The sequence below is a fragment of the Mus caroli genome, chromosome 11, assembly GCF_900094665.2.
Source record: "Mus caroli chromosome 11, CAROLI_EIJ_v1.1, whole genome shotgun sequence".
Classification (NCBI taxonomy): domain Eukaryota; kingdom Metazoa; phylum Chordata; class Mammalia; order Rodentia; family Muridae; genus Mus; species Mus caroli.
In genome coordinates, this window is record NC_034580.1 from 57,700,110 (window position 1) to 57,720,797 (window position 20,688).

The 20,688-nt window shown below is 44.8% G+C and overlaps 2 protein-coding genes across 4 annotated transcripts in view; both read left to right on the top strand.

Moving 5' to 3' along the window:
- The window catches only part of Cdrt1 (CMT1A duplicated region transcript 1), a 30,443-nt gene extending 26,751 nt beyond the window's left edge, over positions 1-3,692 (top strand). For both annotated transcript variants that reach the window (XM_021178080.2, XM_021178081.2), the window contains exons 12-13: positions 1,167-1,414; positions 2,831-3,692. In XM_021178080.2, the coding sequence (XP_021033739.1) occupies positions 1,167-1,414; positions 2,831-3,624 (1,042 nt within the window). In that variant the 3' untranslated portion in view covers positions 3,625-3,692. The remainder of the gene's footprint in view (positions 1-1,166; positions 1,415-2,830) is intronic.
- A 1,901-nt stretch (positions 3,693-5,593) lies between these two features.
- Positions 5,594-20,306, top strand: LOC110304838 (Golgi apparatus membrane protein TVP23 homolog B). Of its 2 annotated transcripts, none has more exons than XM_029484071.1 (7): positions 5,594-5,855; positions 8,118-8,200; positions 9,803-9,947; positions 11,428-11,517; positions 12,521-12,652; positions 17,043-17,171; positions 19,248-20,306. In XM_029484071.1, the coding sequence occupies exons 3-7, from the start codon at positions 9,900-9,902 to the stop codon at positions 19,272-19,274; spliced, it is 426 nt and encodes a 141-aa protein (XP_029339931.1). In that variant the 5' UTR covers positions 5,594-5,855; positions 8,118-8,200; positions 9,803-9,899; the 3' UTR covers positions 19,275-20,306. The 2 variants fall into 2 exon arrangements, with proteins under 2 accessions (XP_029339931.1, XP_021032117.1); XM_021176458.2 differs by having other exon boundaries at positions 5,594-5,734.
- The last annotated feature ends 382 nt before the right edge of the window (positions 20,307-20,688 follow it).

Below are 20,688 nucleotides of genomic sequence, written 5' to 3' on the forward strand. Positions count from 1 at the left end.
AGTGGCCAGCTTGGAGGGTTTCCTTTAAGTCACCAGAGTAGAAAGAAACCTGAGGGAGACTCCTTAATCGGACCTGATCCCCCAAACTCTGGATCAGCATTTCCAGCCCAAACGAGGCACTTTTCCAGAGTTTACATTATAGGTGAAAGTCTTAAAAATATAGCACTTAGGGAGGAAATACACACACACACACACACACACCATGGTGGGGGGCGAGGACAGGAGAGTATTTCAATTCTTATAGTTCTAGGAAACCTAGACACACAGAGGAAAGCAGTTTGCTTTGTACAAATGAAAAAAAAAAACCATCAAAGTGAGACGGGCAGTTGTGGCGCACGCCTTTAGTCCCAGCACTTGGGAGGCAGAGGCAGGTGGATTTCTGAGTTTGAGGCCAGCCCAGTCGACAGAATGAGTTCCAGGACAGCCAGGGCTATACAGAGAAACCCTGTCTTGGAAAGAAAATAAAAAAACACAAAACAAACAAACAAAAAAAAAATCAAAGAGAAAGAAATGTGTGGGGGATGAGAGGTGTCCTGGGAGTGAGAAGCCTGAGTTCTAAACCTGTGACGTGAGAGCAAAGAGTCAGAGGCAACAGAAGGTCAACTTGCTTTATAAACTGTCTCCACTATATCCAGAGACCCCGGAGGATGCTGGGAAGTCAGGTGGAAGCTTAGCAGAGGAAAGGAGACTTCCCCATTGAGAGGTTTTGTTGTTGTTGTTTTAATTTCAAGGGTAAAAATAGAAACACTTGAGTCTAGATATTGAGCTCAAAAAGAAGAAAAGAGTGAATTTCCTGACATCTGTGTGAGGAGTGTCGTCTAAGCTTTTGTCTTGGGCATCCTAGGTACTTGGATTAGGTACTCCAGAACTGGAAATTCACTGGAGAGGTATTCCAACCTGAGTGGTAGAGGAATCAGAACATGTGTGTCCCTTTCATGATTAATTCACAAAGAAAAGAGTTACAAAACTACCCACCCCTGCCTGATGCTCCACTTCCTCCTGGCAGCACCCTGAACCAGCCCATTCCTGGGGCCACTGCCTGGCCACAGCTCCCTCAGCCTAGGGATTAGACAAGACCCAACTGCCATGCATGTTCTGGTGACTGCCATGTATGCTCTGGTGACCTCCATGCTCCTTCTGTGGGCACTCTCTCATTTTGGTTCCAGGATGGTGGCCCAAACGGACAGCAACATTCTCGTGTTCCAGTTTGAAAATGTCAAGTGGCAGTACAGCTCAGACAAGAACAAAGTAAAGAAGAGCAAGGACAAAGAGGAGGAGAGGGAAGAGACCAGCCTCGGGGATGATCATTCCAAGTCTACCATTCAGGGGCACAGCCTGAAGGACTCTGTGTCTAGTAGACAGGAGTTCTCAAAGTCCTGGGTTCACCTGAAACAAACCAAGAACCTATCTTCCGGTGAAGCAGCAAAATCAGTTTGATTTTGGGGCGTGTGTGTGTGTTGAAGGGGAGAGATGGGAAGAACTATTATGGACATTTAATTAAGTTATTACTTATATCCTCAAGAGACAGACCCAAAGTTACTATACAGGGAAAAAAAATTTATACAGAATGTATTATCCTTAGACTTCTGAGAGAGAAGATGTGCACCTGAAAATGACAGTTATAAGGCATGTGTATGTGGCTATGTGGGTGGGGGTACATATACTGTTTAAGCTATTTATGACATCTAAAGAGCAAATCATGTGGGTTATGTTTTGTAAAGTCAGTGATGTGTGTTGTAGGTGTGGTGTGTGGGAGGGGATGCCTCAGCAGGTCCATGTTGAGGTATCCCTCATTCCACTGAGGTACCAGCCATATGATGGGTCTGGTATAGAATAGGGTTTATTTGGGGGCATGGAAAGCGGGGGTTGAGAAGGGAGTAGAGGCAGAGAAAGAGAGGGGAGAAAGGGAGAAAGAGACACACAGAGAGAAACAGAGAGAGAGAATAGGCCAGCAGGAAACACATGAAGAAGAGGGGAAGGGGAAGGGGAAGGAGAGAGAGAGAGAGAGAGAGAGAGAGAGGGGGGGGTCAGAGAGGGAGAAAAGGGTCAAAGAGCAAAGAGAGGCCAAACTCCTTTTTATAGTAAGCCAGGCCTAGCTGCTGTTGCTAGGAAACTGTTGGGTGGAGCTTAGAAGGAATGCTGACATACTAACATTCCTCCATTTTGGTTTAATTTAAAAACTGAGAAACTAGAAAAAGGAGATGGAGAGGCAGGATCCTTCCTGTGGCTTCCTGCTGACTTTGTGGTGATGTGTCTTTGGGGATCCTAAGAAAGTGGGGATGTTTGTTGGTTTTCAGTCTCAGGAGAGTCGGCTGCCTCCTTGCTGTCCAGGGTCTACAGACCCCGTGCAGGTAGGAAGGTGCAGGCCTAATGGAGGCATCTGTGAGAATAGACTGGAATATCTGTGGGTTGCTTCTTTGGAGCTGTCCTGGATGTAGATTTTGAGTAAACGCCTGAACTTGGCAAGATGCTGAAACATATATACATATTAGAAGCAGAAAATAAAGTTAAGTAGGTTTGGGGAAAAAAACCCCTTTTTCTTAGTCATACATTTGAAACCCTTAGGTCTTTGTGGTTGGGGTGAGGGGAGTCCCCAAATTCGGGAATAAGGGAGGAATCCCACTTTCTAGAATAGGTAACAGGTAGGAACTTAAGTTATCGATTGGCTAGTATACTGCCAAATACTGCTTTCATCCAGAATGTTTGATGGCCTGCCCTTTTCAGCAACAAGACCTCAGTGTGCCTCAGACTGGCTTCAAATTTCATGTATTTATGGCCCCTCCTCTCCACAGAATACTGACGTGCTTCTGTTTTGTCTTTGAATGAGCAGATGATATGGAAACTCCTGTAGGCGAAGTCAGTCATCCGTTGCAAAAGCCCTGGAAATTCCCTATGACACCTGACCGATTCCTTCTGACTATCAGTGCCTTGCAACAAGCCCACAATTCTGAAGAGTTTGCCTATCCCCATAGGCCCAGACCTCAAGTCATTGATGCTTGGGGGCCTTCCATTCCATATCCGAGGAAAGTCCTAACACTCAAAGGAAAATCAGTTCAACACGCAGTTGATCAGCTGCGATTCAGCAATCTTCCTACAGGTGTGAGACAAACCAACATTCCCCTTGAAATCCAGAAACTTCAGCCCAACTTGAAAAAGTCCTTGCACAGTCCCAGAGTCCAGGCCACTGTACCCCAGCCCAGTCTCATCCGTCCCAAGGTCTCTGACAGCTTAAGGGGTGACGAGCACTTGACCAGTTCAATTGATGGGACAATGCGCCGTGCAGGCCCCCTGACCAGCATGCAGGTCATTAAACCAAACCGAATGCTCGCTCCTCGAGGCGGCACAGCCACCCTGTCTCCCAAGAAAGAACGGCCTCGTTTCTACACAACCCTTGATCCTCTGAGAATGAACACTGGGTTCATGCTGATGACTGTGAAGGAGGAAAAAGAATTTGCCGAAGCCAAGATGAAAGAATATGAAGCCAGTGTATCCACTAAAGAGGTAGACCCAGGAAAAGCCAGCAAAGCTGCATGGATCCGTAAGATCAAAGGCCTCCCTATTGATAATTTCATGAAGGAAGGGAAAACAGCGGCCCCCGAACTTGGACAAAATGTGTTTATCTAAACCAGGCTTGGGAAATTACAGCAGCATTACAACAAACAGAAAACCAAGTGAGTGTTGGTTGTTCAGACCTTTCTTTTTTGACATTGCTTTGGCAATTCATATGAACCTTTCTATGGCTCAAAGAATGGGTAGGGTTACACCAAGACACCAGGAGACAGGGAGAGAGTGCCAGCATCCCACTCAGTGAGGTGTAGGCAAGGTCACTGACAGGCATCTGTGAAGAGGTGGCCATGTGCAGTTAGACTCCATTCATCACTACCAACTTAGAGCTATCCTTGCTTCCAGAAACTTTTGAACAGCAGCTGTCAGGATACTATATAAAAATCTCCTGGTATTTTTGCAAAGACCAAAACTCAGTTTTGGTAAAGGATATGGGGAGATGAAAAGGCAAACTTGTATTTAGAACACTGCATGTGATCTAACGGGTCAGAACACACTCCATCAGAAGAAAAGGAAAAAAAATGAAGAAAATATGCTTCATTTTCTACAAAGGAGCCTTTACTTTCAAGTATATTGAGACTCCTATTTAAATACTCAGGGGGTGGTGTCAGGGGCAAAGTAGGTAATTTTGTAAAGAGTAGTTCACGGACTCACTGAAGGGCTCAGGACCTGGACAAAGAGTACAGTCCCTACATAGAGGCTCAACACCCCAGGCAGACTTTCCCCGTCATTAAGTTCCAGTCCTTTGGGGGGGGGGGATAAGGGCAAGGCAGGAGGGCAGAGCATCTAGTCAGTTGGTACTAGGAGGCAACACCCTGTTTCAAAAGCAAGCAAAGAACCACCCTCCCCCACCAGTCCTTCAAAAAGGAAAACAAAAATCCTCCTAAAAGGTGGGAAATTCACTTTCTGGTCAAATGTTCTATATCTTAAAATATGGTAGTGAATTCAAATTGCATTCATATAAAAAGTGAGAACCAAATTTTTTTTCCACACAACCTCACAACATGGGGTGAGTCACCAAAAACATTGTCCAAGCAGGTTAGGACATAGGTCATCTGTCCAGCTTCACAGGAAGATGCACAATTACCTTGCCTGCCTTCTCTTTTTTGGGAATTAGGTCATTATTGTAACACTGGGTTTGACATAGTGCTGGCAAAGAACGAGATAAAACCCCGGGTTCTGTGAAGAGTCCCTTCAGTGAAGAAAAGGTGAGAGGGACATTGCATGAGCCTCCAACAGTCTGACATAGTTGAGCAAACAGAATATCTCTATCATTACAGTTGCAAAGATGGCTTTAAATTCTCTGAATTTTAGGTCTAGGCATGATCATGCCATCAGCAGGTGACTTAAAATAAAAACAAATTTGTGCCACTTTACTAAATGCTCTGTAAAGCCATCACCATCCTTTCCACTTTACAGCCGAGGAAGGATGTACATAGAGATTGGTTATATAATTGGTACATAGAGTACAGATGCGCCGTACTGGCCTCTCTTCTTCGTCTAAGGTTATGCCCCTTACAGCAGTACCCCCACTGCTTACGCTAGTCCTCTTGTCTCTTTCTTACTCGTTTGTTTTTTTATTCCTTTCCAAGGATACATTTATTTCTCAATTATCTTTTAACATTTAAATCGCTTAAGAAAGACTATACTAAAATACTTTTACAAGGTTAAATTACAAAGCCCAACCTCTCTCAGGGCGTCCCCGCTGGTGGTAATGACTCACAGTTTGTACTTCTTTGGTAGCAAAAAACATTTTCCATTCATAACCCAAGAAACTTCGCTTTAGAACCCATTAAGTTAGCCAGTTTACTCCCAAGCGTTTTGCTTTTCCTTAGAAGTGCAGCCCTTGCCCCGGCTCACGCTTGCCCCGCCCACCCCCACCTCGGCCCCCTACTGAGTCTCTGTGGCAAGGCCCCGCCCACACACCCCGCCTCCTACTGCCAGCGTCCGCCGCGTGGACCAGCTCTTCCCGCCCCGCCCACCATGGAGCCCCGCCCCCGTGGCATGGACCCGCCTACCGCCTTCCGGTCTCTGGAGTTGCGCCCTCCCACCAAGTGGCTTCCTGGTGCGCTTGTGACGTCGGCTGTAGAGCTGGATCGCGTGGCAGCTGCGCTGTCGTGGCTCCCGGAAGTGGGGGGCGGGTTGGAGCAGGGTCGTCATGTTGTCGCAGGTGAGGGATGGCGGCCGAGCGCCGGGAGCCGGTGCTTGCGTTGGGGCTGGGGGTCTTGCCCAGTCGCCCGAGGCTGTTGGGTCGGTGTGCCCGCCCACTGCCTGAACTGTAGGAACTGCAGGTGGGTGGGTAGGAGGGCCGGCCCCGGGCAAATTGTCGCTAGAGGGTTTGTGGACTGTGAGGGATAGGGTGCACCGGTGACCCCGGAGGCACAGAGGCCTCCTGTCAGCGGGTGTGGAGCACACTGGCTGCAGGATCTCTGGGTGTGAGGTCGGGGGTAACCCGTCTCCCCATAGCCTGCCCGGATAAGGGGAATGGCCAGTAGGGCCCTGATACTCAAGTGCAGGGCGGTCCTGTAGGGAGAGATTGCCAGAGCCTTGGGTTCCAGTGTTACCACGCTGTACACAGATAATCACGATGGTTATCGCCTTTGTACCCGTAGAGGTCGATGTAGCCAATTGTCTTTCGGCCAGAGATTAGTACATGTAATATATTTTCTTCCTTTAAAATTTTACTGTGAAGCTGGGCGTGGTGGCGCACGCCTTTAATCCCAGCACTCGGGAGGCAGAGGCAGGTGGATTTCTAAGTTCGAGACCAGCCTGATCTACAGAGTGAGTTCCAGGACAGCCAGGGAAATCCTGTCTCGAAAAACCAACCCAACAAACAAAAAAACAAACAAAAAAAACAAATTTTTTTTTTTTTTTTTTTTTTTTTACTGTGAACTCCCATGTAGATTGTGTCACACAGGTTTCATTGTCAGGTTGGGGTGTTCGAGGAGATGGGATCTGCAAAGGGTAGGATGGCCGGCGGTGGGGGTTGGGGTGGGGAGAGGTTAGGTTGGGGAACAACATATTTTCGGATCATAATAATGAAGACATAGTGACATACCAAGTGTCTCAGGATGGGCCAACTAGAATCTGTGATAAGAAAAGTCTACTTTGTGGAAATGTGGAGTAGAAAAAAATTCATTGATGGTTTCAGATCAGCTCTGAAGGTGCACTTATATCAAAGGAAGCTGTGGAAAGACAACCATGCAGCCTTTTCATACTCTTAAGTCTGTGACCATAAGTCCTTCCACCTGCTGGGCATTTGACATCTTTATAGTCATTACCTTCCTTCCCCCAGGCAACCTGTGCATTAAAATATCTCTGCAGACTTAAACATCTATTCCCTTGTGTTTTTTTGTTTTTTGTTGTTGTTGTTTGTCTGATAATTTTCTTTCTTATTACCTAGAAGCAGCCCCTCCTCCTGGGATTTTCTTACCAACCCCCTCCCTGCATCTTTGCTAATCACCCACAGGTTCTTCTGTGGATCCTGTGTACTCCACTGTTGGGTTACAGCTGATTCACCTTTGTTCACTGGGAAGCATTCATGAGATGCACTGTTGGTAGCCTTCCATTGTTCCCCCCCCTTCCCCGTCCCCCCCCTTCCCCGTCCCCCCCTTCCCCGCCCCCTGAAAAATCTTGTTGGTGTTAGCTCAAAGCCATGCTTTAATTTCTTCTATTTTTTTTCACCCTTCTCCAACTGACTATAACTGTCTTGACTCAGTCTTTCAAGTGCTGGCATTACAAGCAGAAGGGGCCACAAGTGTACTCTATAATCTTAAAAAAGTAAAAGCTCTCCATATAACTTGGAGAGTTATATGTCTTGGATGTCTCTCCATTCATTGTCCTTACATACTTAGAATTCGTTCTCCTCCATTCTAGTTGGAAGTTCTCCGTTCCCTGCTGCTCTGTATCCGTTCTTGCCTTTTCCCATGACTTTATCACTTTACATCCCGACCTGTTCTTAGGAGTTCACAGAAGGATGTTAGAAACCCAGCAGACTTTTAGGAGTCATCTTTGGAGTAGCATTCTTCAGGTGTTGGGATCCTCCTGGGAGCACTTTATCCCTCGTCCAGGATCATCGATTTGGTGTGAGAGGTTTTATATATTAATTAGAAAGAGCTACTTGAAAGAATAGGAAGAAAATGATGGAGCAAGTCCTAGAGGCATGATGGTGGTTATTCAGCCTCCGATAAGAAGAGAAGGCATTGTGAAGGAGCCAAAAGCCATTTAAGTGTATCCCCAATAGCTTCAGTTTTCTCTGTGACTCGGGAGAGATTAGCTGACAGTGGATGTTGGTATTGGGGAGCACCATCTGCTGCTCCTCTTTCAGGGCTCAGGCTGCTGTTAACTGATTATTAGATTCTCACAGGGGGTTTTCTTCCAATGACTGGAGTGGGGGTAGAAGATCTCTAGGTGCCTTTTTTCCTACGCTGTGAATCCCTAGTACTTGTGACTCATGACTTCACCTTCCGTTTTGAGCATTGTGTAGGTTTGTGTGTAGTAGGCACACAAGCACTGGATTTCCTTTTTATCATAGATATTTACTTTGCTAACAGGACAGTAATGATGACACTGAAGATGTCTCACTGTTTGATGCAGAAGAGGAGACAACCAATAGAACAAGAAAATCCAAAATCAGGTACAAGGTTGAGTTGGAGTTATGTTACTGTCTATTCTGTCCAAATGTTGGTGCTAGCTGATGGGATTTGTGTTGGCATTTTATTTATTTTTTTGTTTTGTTTTTGTTTTGACACAGTTCCACTATATAGATTTGGTTGGGCCAGAATTCAGAGAGATCGCCTGTCTCTGCCTCCTTAGTGCTGGGATTAAAGGTGTGTGCTACCACACCCAGCTCCCTGTCCCACTTTTTGATATGAGAAAACATCTGACAAAATCAGAAAGAGAGGGGGGAAGGTGTAAGGTGTGTTGGAAGTCTCAGTGCGTGGTTGCTTGCAGTTTGGCTTTGCTTCTGGGCCCTTGGTGATGCAGGACATTGTGGCAGAGGGCGTCATGGCAGTCTAGAAACAGAAAGAACCATAATCTGCCTTAGGTGACCCACTCCTCCTAGATAGGACCACCTCTTAGGGTCTCCCACACCTCGAACACCAGTACTGCTGTCTAGGGGGCAGGGAGGTTCTGAGGTTCAAAACAAGGCAGAGTAGGTTAGGCATGCCTGTTGGTTTGGCATAGGATGAGGGATAGGTAACTTGAGATTAGTAGCTGGCATGCAGATTTTGTTCAACACTGAACTTTCAGATTAGCAAACCTGTAAATCCGTTATTTGAGCACTGATATTTTAAAGTCCATGCTGACCGCTGTTTCCTGAAGATGCACTATTTCTTTAGCTCAGTGGTAGAGCTCAAGGCTCTGGGTTCAGTTCTCAGCTTAAAAAATAAAAAACAAAAAACAAACGAAAACTACAAAAATAAGGAGATTATAATTTTTATAGATACATTTTGATTTCTTTTGTAAATTTCAGAATTACATCTTGTATAAGTAGCACAAAATTAAATGTACATCTAAATGTATTTCCTGTAAAGAAATTAACTTAAGTCAAAATTCTACTTGAATCTTGAAAACACTGTGCTAAGTGAAGGTGTTGGTCACAGGAGGCAAAATGTTGCATGATTTTACTTTGATGGAGTGTCCCTAATGGGTGAATTGGCAGAGACAGAAGATGATTGGTTGCTTAGGTCCAGGGGGTTGGGAAGAACAGAGGGATGATTGCCAGTGGGGACAGCTTTGCTTTTTGGAGTAATAAAGTATTGTTAAATTGATTGTGGTGATGGTCACACAACTGAATAGATTAAAAAGCATTTAATTTACAAAAACCCCATACATACGTGTATGATGATGTGTGCATGTACTCCCGGAGGCAAGGACAGGAAGAGTATGAAGGTGAGGGTGGCCTGAGCTACCTAGTGAGATCCTATTTGTCATGAGGGCAGGGGGAGGGAAAGAAAGAGACAAAACTGTACGATGACTTTGTCGTAATGCTTGAAGTGATTTCTCACCCTGGGGCTCTTGTGGCGTGATTAGATAATCTAAGCTGGTAAGATAGTTTATACTCAATGAGGTGTTAGAGTCAGTTCATGTACTCTGTTTTCTTGTGACGGTATAACCTAGTGTAGTGGTGGGCACTTGAGGGTAAGCTGCTGGCTTCCTCTTCCCCTTATCTCATGGTTGTGGGTTGCTGGCTCTTGCAGTGAAGTGTAACGGCGCTGCTGTGCCTTGCTTTTAGGCACCCCGTGGCATCCTTCTTCCATCTGTTCTTCCGGGTCAGTGCGGTTGTGGTCTATCTCCTCTGCGAGCTGCTCAGTAGCAGCTTTATCGCCTGCATGGTGACAATTATCTTGCTGCTGTCATGCGACTTTTGGGCAGTAAAGGTAGGTTCTGTTTCTATTTTAAAACTGTATTTAATATGAATTCAAATAACGAATAAATTGAAAGGAACAGGACAGCATTGTGGATTGCTGTTAGTTCATTCATTACTTTAGACCTTCTCTGTGTTGAAGTGCCAGGCACACCGTTCACATAAACACTGCTCAGTTGTGGTGCCCTGTGCGAAGCTACAAATATCACTAGCAGCCATAGAATCGACATGTTTTATTCTGATGAGATTTATGAATAATCTGGGTATAGTGTCTATGTAAAGTTCCAGTATAGTTTGCAGATGTTTAAGAAGTATCCTTTTCTTTTTTGTTTTGTAAAAGCTCCAGGAACTTGGGCCCTGGGATCAGTCTTCACAGCCAAGGGCAAGTTTGCCTCCATAGGTTATTTTTCAATGTCTGAAGCATTTCCATGCTTACAAATGGGGTTTAGAAGTAAGGGCACATTTGTTTCAGTAGTAAAAAATATACTCTTAAGGAGATAAATATTGTTCAAAATCCCATTCTGAAGATAAGAATTCTGAGATTGGGTCAAAATCAAGCTCTGACCAAAAACAGTGACATTAGATAACATCAGACCAATTCAAACACAAAATACCTTGGTACTGTAAGACGAGAAGAACTGGGGCCTCGGATGGGCATGTGCTGTATGCCTGTAATCTTAGCGCTTGGGAGGCAGGAGCAGAAGGATCACAAACTCAGACTAGCATGGTCTACATAGTGAGTTCTAGGTCTATGATATGGGACTCTGTACTGGCTAATTTTATGCCAGCTTGACACAAGCTAGAGTTGCCAGAGAGGAGGGAACCTCAGTTGAGAAAATGCCTCCAAAATACTGGTCTGTAGGCAAGCCTGTAGGGCATTTTCTTGAATAGTAAATTATAAATAAATAGTAATTCATCAGGGAGAACTCAACTCATTATGGGTGCTGCCTCCTCTGGGCACACAGTCCCAGGCGCTTTACGAAAGCAGCTGAGCCGGCCATAAGGAGCAAACTAGTAGGCAGCCTCCTCCATGGCCTCTGTATCAGTTCCTGCTGTCAGGTTCCTGCCCTGCGTGAGTTCCTGCCCTGACTGCCATTAATGATGAACTATAACCTGGAAGTGTAAGCAGAATAAACCCTTTCTTCTCCAAGTTGCTTAGGTCATGGTGTTAGTCTTAAAAATTAATCTTAAGATTAAAACTAGAAAGAAGGAAGGAGACGTAAGAAGGAAATAGGGATGTGGCGGAAGGACAAGCATTCCGTCCTAGGGAGAAGAAAGAGTGCTGCTGTGGGTGTGCTCGTTGCTTATCCTATGCGCTGCATGCACCCTGCTCTTGGCATGGCCATTTTTGTTTAGTTCTTAGTCAGGCTTGGAATGTAGGGTTAGCTGGTTATTCTGGGGAGAGCTGAATTAGTGAAGTAGTACACTAAGAAAGGATTTATATTGCTTCAAATAATCATTTAAAAATGTGTGTTCATATTACTCTTTCCCAGAATGTCACAGGTAGACTAATGGTCGGCCTGCGTTGGTGGAATCATATTGATGAGGATGGGAAGAGCCACTGGGTGTTTGAGTCCAGAAAGGTAAATAAATAGTGTGTGCACGTTCCTCCTGGGGACCGAAGGGTGGAAGAGTCCAGGCCGAAAGCACTGTGTATATCACCTGCCCTGTTAGCACGAAGTCAGGTAGCCACCAAAGTACAATGCTTCTGCTGCTTCTGTCTAGAAACAAGGCGGACTCAGGCCAGGCTCCTGAGAGCAGGGCAGGCTGCCTGTCGGCCTGCTGACGAGTCTTCCTGGTTGCCCCCAGCTTTGTTGCGTTGCTGGGCATCGCCTTGGATCTTTCTGTGTTCAGCAGACACTTTCTCCCATATATTTTTCTGTCTTTGCCCCCATGGTCATTTCCCATTTGTCCAGAAGAAGATTGCAGCTGGCTTCAGGGTCATGATTGGTCTATTCTTTAAGCCGGTGCCCTCGTAACTGTGGGGAACTTGTTTGTTTTGGGTCACCCTGCTTCCTAATAGTGAACATTTCACTTTCTTGTGGAATTTTTTTTTTTTTTTGGAGACAGAGAAGAAGAATCTTGGCAATCCTACCATGTAAATTGCCTGCCCACTGCTTAGAAGAGCCTTCCAAGTTCTACATCTCAGAAAGCAACCTCGTGCTCAGTGAGCTTACATTCCTGACATCAGTCTCCTCGGAAATCACTCATTTCCTTGTCACTTCCTGGGTTTGCTGGGACATGCAGTCTCTGAGAGGATGCACTGATTTCCTTACCTCACCTTTCTTATGAATGAACAGCACTAGTGCAAGAAGAATTGAGTTTCATGGCTGTGAAAGGCCATGTCTTCCTAGTCTGTCCTGAGTTGCAAAGTTCCTGAGTCAAAACAAAGTCTAATAACTTGTTTTATTAAGGTCGTTTAGTGGCAGAGCCTCTAATTTGTGCATTTGGTTCTAACTTTGGACTTGGATCGCCTCTATCAAACTTAGAATTTAAGTACAGTGTGTTCTCTGTTTAAAAAGCGACTTTTACTGATAAATCTGACATCAGTGGTTGAAATGATGCTTGTGTTGTTTGTTTTTGTAGTCAACGCCTCAAGACAGCAAACCAATTTCTGAGGCCGAGTCACGAATCTTTTGGCTAGGACTCATCGCCTGCCCCGTGCTGTGGGTGATCTTTGCCTTTAGTGCCCTCTTTTCCTTCAGAGTGAAGTGGCTGGTGAGTATCAGCGTTCAGGGATAACTGTAGTTAGTCATCATCTGACCCATCCGCCAGGCCCAGCCTGACTGGGCAGCTTTCTCTTGTAGTTCTGAGTTCCGGTCCTCACCTCTGTTTTCCCTTGAGCACAGGGCACAGCCACACACCAGCCTCCCTGGTGTCAGTGGTTGTTGTGTTTTTTTTAAGGAAACTGGTTGGTAATCTATTCTGCTTGCTTATTTTGGCTAGTAGATCACCAGAGACCTCAGGAGCTTAGAACAACTGTGTGCTGGCTTCACCGGCGATTGGGTCAGGGCAACCTTTGGGGTGTCCAGCTCACTGGTTGAGTCGCCGTGTGAACCTGTCACTATTGCTGCCGCTCACCGGGGTCAAGGAGTGGTCATTGGGTTCTCTTCTCTGGGCTTAGGAGGATATGGAAGACCATATGAGACAGAAATACTATTCCTGCTGTGTTTGAAACCTACAGTCTGTCACCCGAGCCAAACTGAGTCTCTGTAACAGTAGAGTTTGCTGCATTTGACAGGCACAGGCTTCGTGCACTGTAGTCGTAAGTGGATTCCTGCTCCCCAGGGGTTAGTGTGTCCGGCCCCTGTCTTGTTGTGACAACTTGGTTTTGTGTGTGTACACTCATATTTTCCTGTTATGTAGGAGTTTTGTTCATTTTTATTTTGTAATCATGTCTATATATTTGTATCTAATCTTTTGCAAATTAGGCAATATCTTCAGTGTTTATGGATTTTCTGCAGTATAGTGGAGTCAGCATTTATGGTTTCTCACTTGTGGGTCTTGTGATTTTAATTTAGGCGTAGTGCTTTTATTTATCACTCCAAGTACTAAACTTGAATGTTTTTACTGACTTAAAGTAGTGGTCCTCTGCCTCCCTAATGCGGTGACCCTTTCCTCATAGTGTTGTGGCCCCCAACTTTAAAATTATTTTTGTTGCTACTTCATACCCAGAATTTTGGACTGTTATGAATCATAATGTAAATATCTGATAGGCAGCCCCTAAAGGGGTTGAGACCCACAGGTTGAGAACCACTTACTTAAAGACTTGCTGTAGATGAAAAGAAACCTTCTGCCCCTGTCTTTTTTCCATTTTTGTTTGTTCCTGTGTTGTTTGTTCCTGTGTTGTTTGTTACGATTGAGAATAATTACCCTTTAAAGTACTTTCTGATTCTTTGTTCTTGATCTGCTCGTGAGTGTGCATGTGTTCCTGTGTTTGTGTCGAGGCAGCACATGGGTGTGTGCACCTGTGCTTTGTGGAAGACAGCACAACTGTTTCGGGAAATATTATAAAAAACGGCACCATCCCGTGCTATACCCTGCTATCTACTGCTCCGGCAGTCAGTCAGTCTCTCTCTCTCTCTCTCTCCCCCCCCCCCGGCAGTCAGTCTCTCTCTCTCTCTCTCTCTCCCCCAATGGTAAAAGTGCCACAGACAGGATATGTCTGCATTTATTGTGTACCAACCATTCTGGTACCCTGTGCCCATTCACTGTGCAAACTCATGTTTTGCTTTAGCAGGAAAACTGGCATCAGTTAAGCCTTGACTCTCGCCTTCAGCTTCTGTAGGCCCACAGCCTTGGCCCTTCCAGCATGGATTCTGCCTTGCCTTTGGCAGTGTGCTGCTTCGCTGTCTGCTGCTGGGGTTTTGTGGAGTGGCTTTTCTTTTTCTCTGTCCATTTTGCTGATACTCACAGTGGCAGCTCTTCTGTGACCATCTTGCCCATGCTGCTGCCCTGTAGGGGGATTCTTGATGTTTTCCATGCATTTACTTAGGTTCATGGTCACTACTGTTATCTGAATGGTAATGCTGTGATCAGGGGTCTGCACATAAATGTGAGAAAGAGTGCAGCTAGGCCCTGCTGATTTGGCTAGCTTGTGTGGGGCTTACCTTCTAGGGATTGCCATTTCTGTCTTCCGGTTGGCTGTGGACACTTGCCTGAGCCTCTGATTCTGCCATGGCTGCAGCTCGAGAAGCCTCAGTCCTGTCTTGCATTTCTGCATTTTCTCTTACAGCTGTGCATGTCCTTTGACTTTGTGCTTCTCTTTGAGTTGTAAGGTGATAGTCATTAGTTTCTCTTGGAGCTTCTTGCAGAGTGACACCAGACTGACCCTTTCTCTGAGCAGCAGCTCTTCTCTGTGTTTATCTTAGTTAGGGTTTTATTGCTGTGAAGAGATAACACGACCAAGGCAACTCTTATAAAGGACAACATTTAATTGAGGCTGGCTCACAGGCTTAGAGTTTCAGTCCATTATCATCATGGTGGGAAGCATGGCAGTGTCCAGGCAGACATGGTGCTGGAGGAGCTGAGGAGTTCTACATCTTGATCCAAAGGCAGCCAGGAGAAGACTACTGTCTTCCAGGAAGCTAGGAGGAGGGTCTCCAAGCTCACTCCAAAGTGACACACATCCTCCAAGAAGGCTACACTTAACTCCAACAAGGCCACACCTCCTAATAGTATCGCTCCCTGGGCTGAGCATATTCAAACCACTACACTGGCTTATTTGTTTTCTGGGATGACAGCTCAGGGTAAAGTGCTTGCTGCTCAAGCAAGAGGACTTGAATTGAATCCTAGCTTCCCCAGTAAAGGCTGGTGCAGCAGTGTGCCTCTGTAGTCTCAGTGCTGGGGAGGCACAGGGGAGAGGAACAATCCCTCGGGCTTTTTGCCCAGCCAGTTTAGACAACTTGGCAAATTCTGGATTCAGTGAGAGGCTCAGTTTGGAATCAGGTGGAGAATGAATAGGAGAATGCCCAGTTAACGTGAGCCTTTACATACATGTGTACACACGCATGTACACACACATACACAAGTAGAATTATAATCATTTTAAAAGCCTACTTGTTGCCTTACAAGGAGAGGGAGATTATGATGTGTGACTTCACTCTCCGTCTTCAGTTTAGAAATCCATTTTAAGGTTTATCTTCATTTAATCTGGTGGTTCGGCAGGATCCATGCTCCATCTGCAAGTGGATTTGCCCCATGGCATGGGCACATATGCCCAAGAGCAACCCAGTGTGAACTTGGGAGGCTACCGAAGTAGGCATGAGGTTTTACATTTACCTAGGCATCCGGTAATTATCTTTAATCTTCTATGTGTTTCCATGAGATGTAAGATTAGAACAGAGTATAAGCTCTGCTTCTTTTTGGTTTTCATTTTAATAAAGTTCTTTCAGATTACCCTTAAAATATATGAGCTAGTCAGGCCATTTTCCAGTGTTTCCCAACTTGGCTGATTATTTTTAGGTTTATACATACTTGTTTCCTTACATGGTGTCTTCTTAGATCCTGTCTAGCTGTTTTGTTTTTCACAGCGGTGGTTCCTGCATGTACTTGTTGCTAGTACAAGGACTTAGAGCAGGGGCAAGCGCGCTGTGGATTTGAGGCCGGTCCAGCGCACATCTGTTCTTGCACACGGCTGCTGAAGCACAGCTTGCTCTGTTTGCATGTTGCCTGCGGCTGCTTTGAACTAAAAGTGGGACTTGAGAAACAATAGACTTGAGTGACAGGCCTTGCTTTTGGCCCATGGGATTTCAACTGTGTGTTGTTGACTGAAGTTGTTCGCTGAGTTTTGTAGAGTATTTAATTGTAGGATATCAGCTTGTCAGTTAGTTCTTTTAAAATCATGTTTAAGAGTGAGCATGAGTCTCCTGTCTCCTCTCAGTTCTAGGTGTCTGGGGTGGCCCCAGGGCCAAGCAGCTTTGCACAGTACATTCCTCCTGCTGTGGGAGAGCAGCCTGTTCCCTTCCCATGAACCAGCTGATCCGTGCTTTGTCAGTGCACTGCAGCTCTCCCTGACCTGCCCAGTGTGCTCAGCGTGAAGGGAAGATGAGGCTGACTGTGGATGTGTAGTGGTTGCTCCCTACAGTTTCAGGATTAAGAACCATGGTTGCCAGTCGGTGGTGCTGTTTGGCAAGGCTTCAGAGTTGTGTGCCAGCATTAGTGGGTACAGGCCTGGGGAGTTTAAGGCCCCAACCTACCGCTGGTTTGCTCTCTGCTTTGGGCTTGTGGTTTGGGGTGGGAGCCCTCAGCATGTGCTATAGCTGCCATGCCTGCCTGAGCTCCTGCCTCGCCATCACCAACTCCATCCCTCTGGAACCATCAGCCAAAATAAATGCTTCCTTCTGTCTGTTGTCTTGGCCGTTGTGTTTTATCATGGCAACAGGAACATAGCTACAAGTGTGGATGAAAATGGCGATTCCCAGTGAAGGCCAGTGCCTTGTACGGAGCAGTGTCAGTGAGGTGTCTTCTGCAGGCGGAGGAGTCTCATTGGTTTGACCTCTGACATGCAGCACCTTGTTTTATCACCACAGTCAACCCGGTCTCATTTATCAGTGTAGAGAAAAGTTGGTTTGGGGCTAGTAACTGTTGCGTGATTCCTCTCTCCTAGGCTGTGGTGATCATGGGTGTGGTGCTGCAAGGTGCCAACCTATATGGTTATATCCGGTGTAAAGTGGGCAGCAAGAAGAACTTAACCAGCATGGCTACGTCGTATCTTGGAAAGCAGTTTCTAAGACAAGTAGGTGTTCTCTGGGTGTGATCTGGGACTGATCGAATCATGTCTGACTCTTGGAGAGTTTGCTTATTTTCAAATGGTTGTTTTCAATCACTAATTGTTCTTAACGTACAACCTCTATGTCTGTAAACCACATGTGCTCAGTGCCCGCAGAGGCTAGAAGACAGCATTGATTGGATGCCCTGGACTGGCATTGCAGACAGCTGTGAGCTGCTATGTGGGTGCTAGGAATCAGACGCTGTCTTCTGGAAGAGCGACCAGTACTCTTAACTGCTGAGCTGTCTCCCCAGCCCACCAAATGCTTTGTAGCTCTTTAAGTTTCACAATTATTTTGTCATGAGTTAATGACAGGGATATTTTACTTGTTCTTTGGAGGCTTTTAGGACATTCCAGAAATGTATCATTAGTTCTTAAAATTATTTTGAAACCAAGAGAAATAAACTATCCTTGACAATCACCCATTTTCATAGATTATCTCAGGTTTCATTAATGATGGCTGTTTTAAATGAAAGGTCTGGAAGAATGATTATTGTATGTTTTTAGGCTTTATAAGCACAAATAAATTAAAAACACTTATCATTAGTGTTGCTTTAAAGTAATCCCCAGTCCAGAACACAAGATTTGTTTGTTCATTCACTCATATTTTGTTTTGGGTGTGTATGCGTGTTCTGCCTAGCATGTCTGTGTGCTACATCTGTGCATGGTGTCCACAGAAGCTAGGTGGGGGTGTCCAGAAGACTCCTCTGAGACTAGCGCTATGGATGCTTGTGAGCAACCATGTGGATGGTAGGAATTGAACCTGGTCCTCTATAAGAGCAGCCAGAGTTTTAACCCATTGAGTCACCTTTCCAGCCCCCACAAAGCTTCTTTATTTTCTTCTTCTCCAATATGATGGTTGAAATTAAGGCTTTCCGTGGAATAATGAAGTAGTTATGCTTACACATTTGGATAAATGTCTTGGGAAAATCCTCTAGATTTTCACGTGAATATCCTCAGTGAGGTTTAGTGTAGTATCAATGTTAGGAAGGACAGTGGATCTCAGAACACACCCAGGAGGCTTCTTATTCAGCAGATATGGGCATGGTGTCATGGTTAGCATTTCTAATGCATTGATGGCCGAGCATTACACTGAGTAACAGAGTCCCTGAAAGGTGCCTTGCTCAGGAGGGCGGAGCCTGATGGCCACCTGTGCTCGGAGAGTTAGTCCTCATTCCACCTCGCAGTTCTTGTTATAGACGATAAGGACTAGGGAGAACTAATAGTTTTTTAAATTACACTTTTTTATTAGTGTGTATGTATGTGTGTTTATGTGTATATATACATATCTGTCCGTATGTATGTGTATACATATACACACACACATATATATAGGGGGTTTGTGTGTAGGTATGTGTGTGTGCAAGAGCATGCATGTGGAGGTCAGAGGACAACCTCAGTTCTCTCCTTCCCACTCGGGTCATGGAGATCAAACTTAGACCATCCAGTGTGGTGTTGTACAAGGCACCTTTACCTGCTGAGCCATCTTAGAGGGCCATGATTTCCACTGTTGGATTTTACATGGCTAATGCTCTGGTCCACTTGTTGTGTATGCTTTAGTATTGTGGGATTTTCTTTTTGTTTGTTTGGTGTGGTTTTTTTGAGATATTGTCTCACTGTGTACCCTTGGATGGCTTGGACCTTGCTATGCAGACCAACCGGGCTGGCCTCGAACCTCATGGAGATCCACCTGCTAGCTAGGATTAGAGGTGTGTGTCAGCACATCTGACTGTAGTGTTTTTAGTTGGGAGGGACTTTGGCGATTGAACCTTGGTAAAATATTACTGTTTTATCTCATGAAATCTGTCAACACTTTAATATGACAAGTTGGATATCTGAGTGGGTGATGGAATCCACAGGTTTTCTTTTACATTGTGTCTACTTTTTAAGCATGAAAATTATTATAATAAGGTATTGAAAGTAATGTAATGAAGGAGCTGGCACAGTGATAGATGCAGTTTTCCTTGGTCTGGTACTGTGAGCTCCATGGTATGTGAAGTGAAATAATGTTGATATTAAGAGGTAGTTTTTTCTCTATTGCAGAACACTGGAGATGGTCAGACTTCATGAGTAAAGATGAAGACTGTCATGGACTCTGGGAGCAATGGACAAGATTCTTGGTGTTTAGAGCTTGGTCTGTTGCAGACTGGGGTGTGTTTGTTACTTAGAAGCTTATTCAAAAGAAGGAAACCCCATGGGACCAGGAAGTCTGTGTGTCTGGAAACAGTGTCAGGTGTGCCTTGGGTATCTGTATGGACGGTCCTGTAGCAGCAGCAAGTCCTTCGCACGTGTGAGTGGACCTTCGCATCTTGACCCATAGACTGTAGGAAGGGGTGTTCAGTCTGTCTCAACTTCTGTGTTTGCATAGCATTCCTGTACATGGTTTTTGGGGGTAAGTTTTGAATCAGTGGTAAGGGTGAACATGTTGGTTTATGTATGAATTAGAAAGTTATTAATTTTAATGTGTTCTGTATGGTAAAGTTCCTTATCTTAGACTTATATAAGCAAGTAAAAGCTAAATTTGGGCACTAATGTTAACTGATTTCTAAAATTTTGGTTTTAGTTGGATATGAGTCATTTACTCAAGGTCCATTTGGCGTAAGTGGACCTTTGTAGCTGTGGTGGGTATACAGGGGCTGCTGTTGCTATGTTTCTTTGTGACCATAGATCTCTCTGGAACTGTCTAAAATCTCTTCGTGGTCTTTTCGTTAAGTTAATGAAATACTACCTTTTAATAAGAACATCATTCTTATGAAATAATGAGAGTAATTACTTAAGTACTTGGCATAATAAATGCCTATAAAACATTGTATGAATTTATTTTTTCTTTTATAATGGGGATATTGTAAATCACATATTTGTATTAAGGTTATTTCCTAAGACAAAGCAATATACTATAGACTAAACCAAATGTAAACTACTGTAGGCAGCTGGATTCTTTTGTAGTATTGTAAATTTTGTTGGAATCTTTATATTATGTCGTGAATACACTTGTCCATTGTTGGCACATTTTAAATGTCTTGTTTATTAAGTATCTTTATTGGATTGTAGCTTGGCAGGTGTATAGCTTTATATTTATATAAAACTGCTGTTTACAAAGCATTAGATGCGTGGTCCCATTTAGTCATGGCACTGTGACACCTTTGAGGGGACACAACCTGGGGATCATCTGTGGGATCTAAAGCAGGATGAGGCTGGGGAAGAAAAGCACACTCCAAAGCCATCGTCTTCCTTTGGATGGGTTTACTAAGTGCTTGTTCGCCATCAGACTGACCAACGAGGATGGCCGTACTTACTAAAGATTGGTTTTTATTTGATCAGAAAGACTTAAACCTTGAGGATTGGGAGGCTAACTGGCATCAGTTGGGAGTGACCATAGTTTTGAGTCTGAAATTCTAAACCAGGATGGACTTACTTTTGGACTCTGCAGGATCCAGCGCTTGCCCCCCTTAAGTTTGTTTGTTTGTTTGTTTGTTTTAACTTT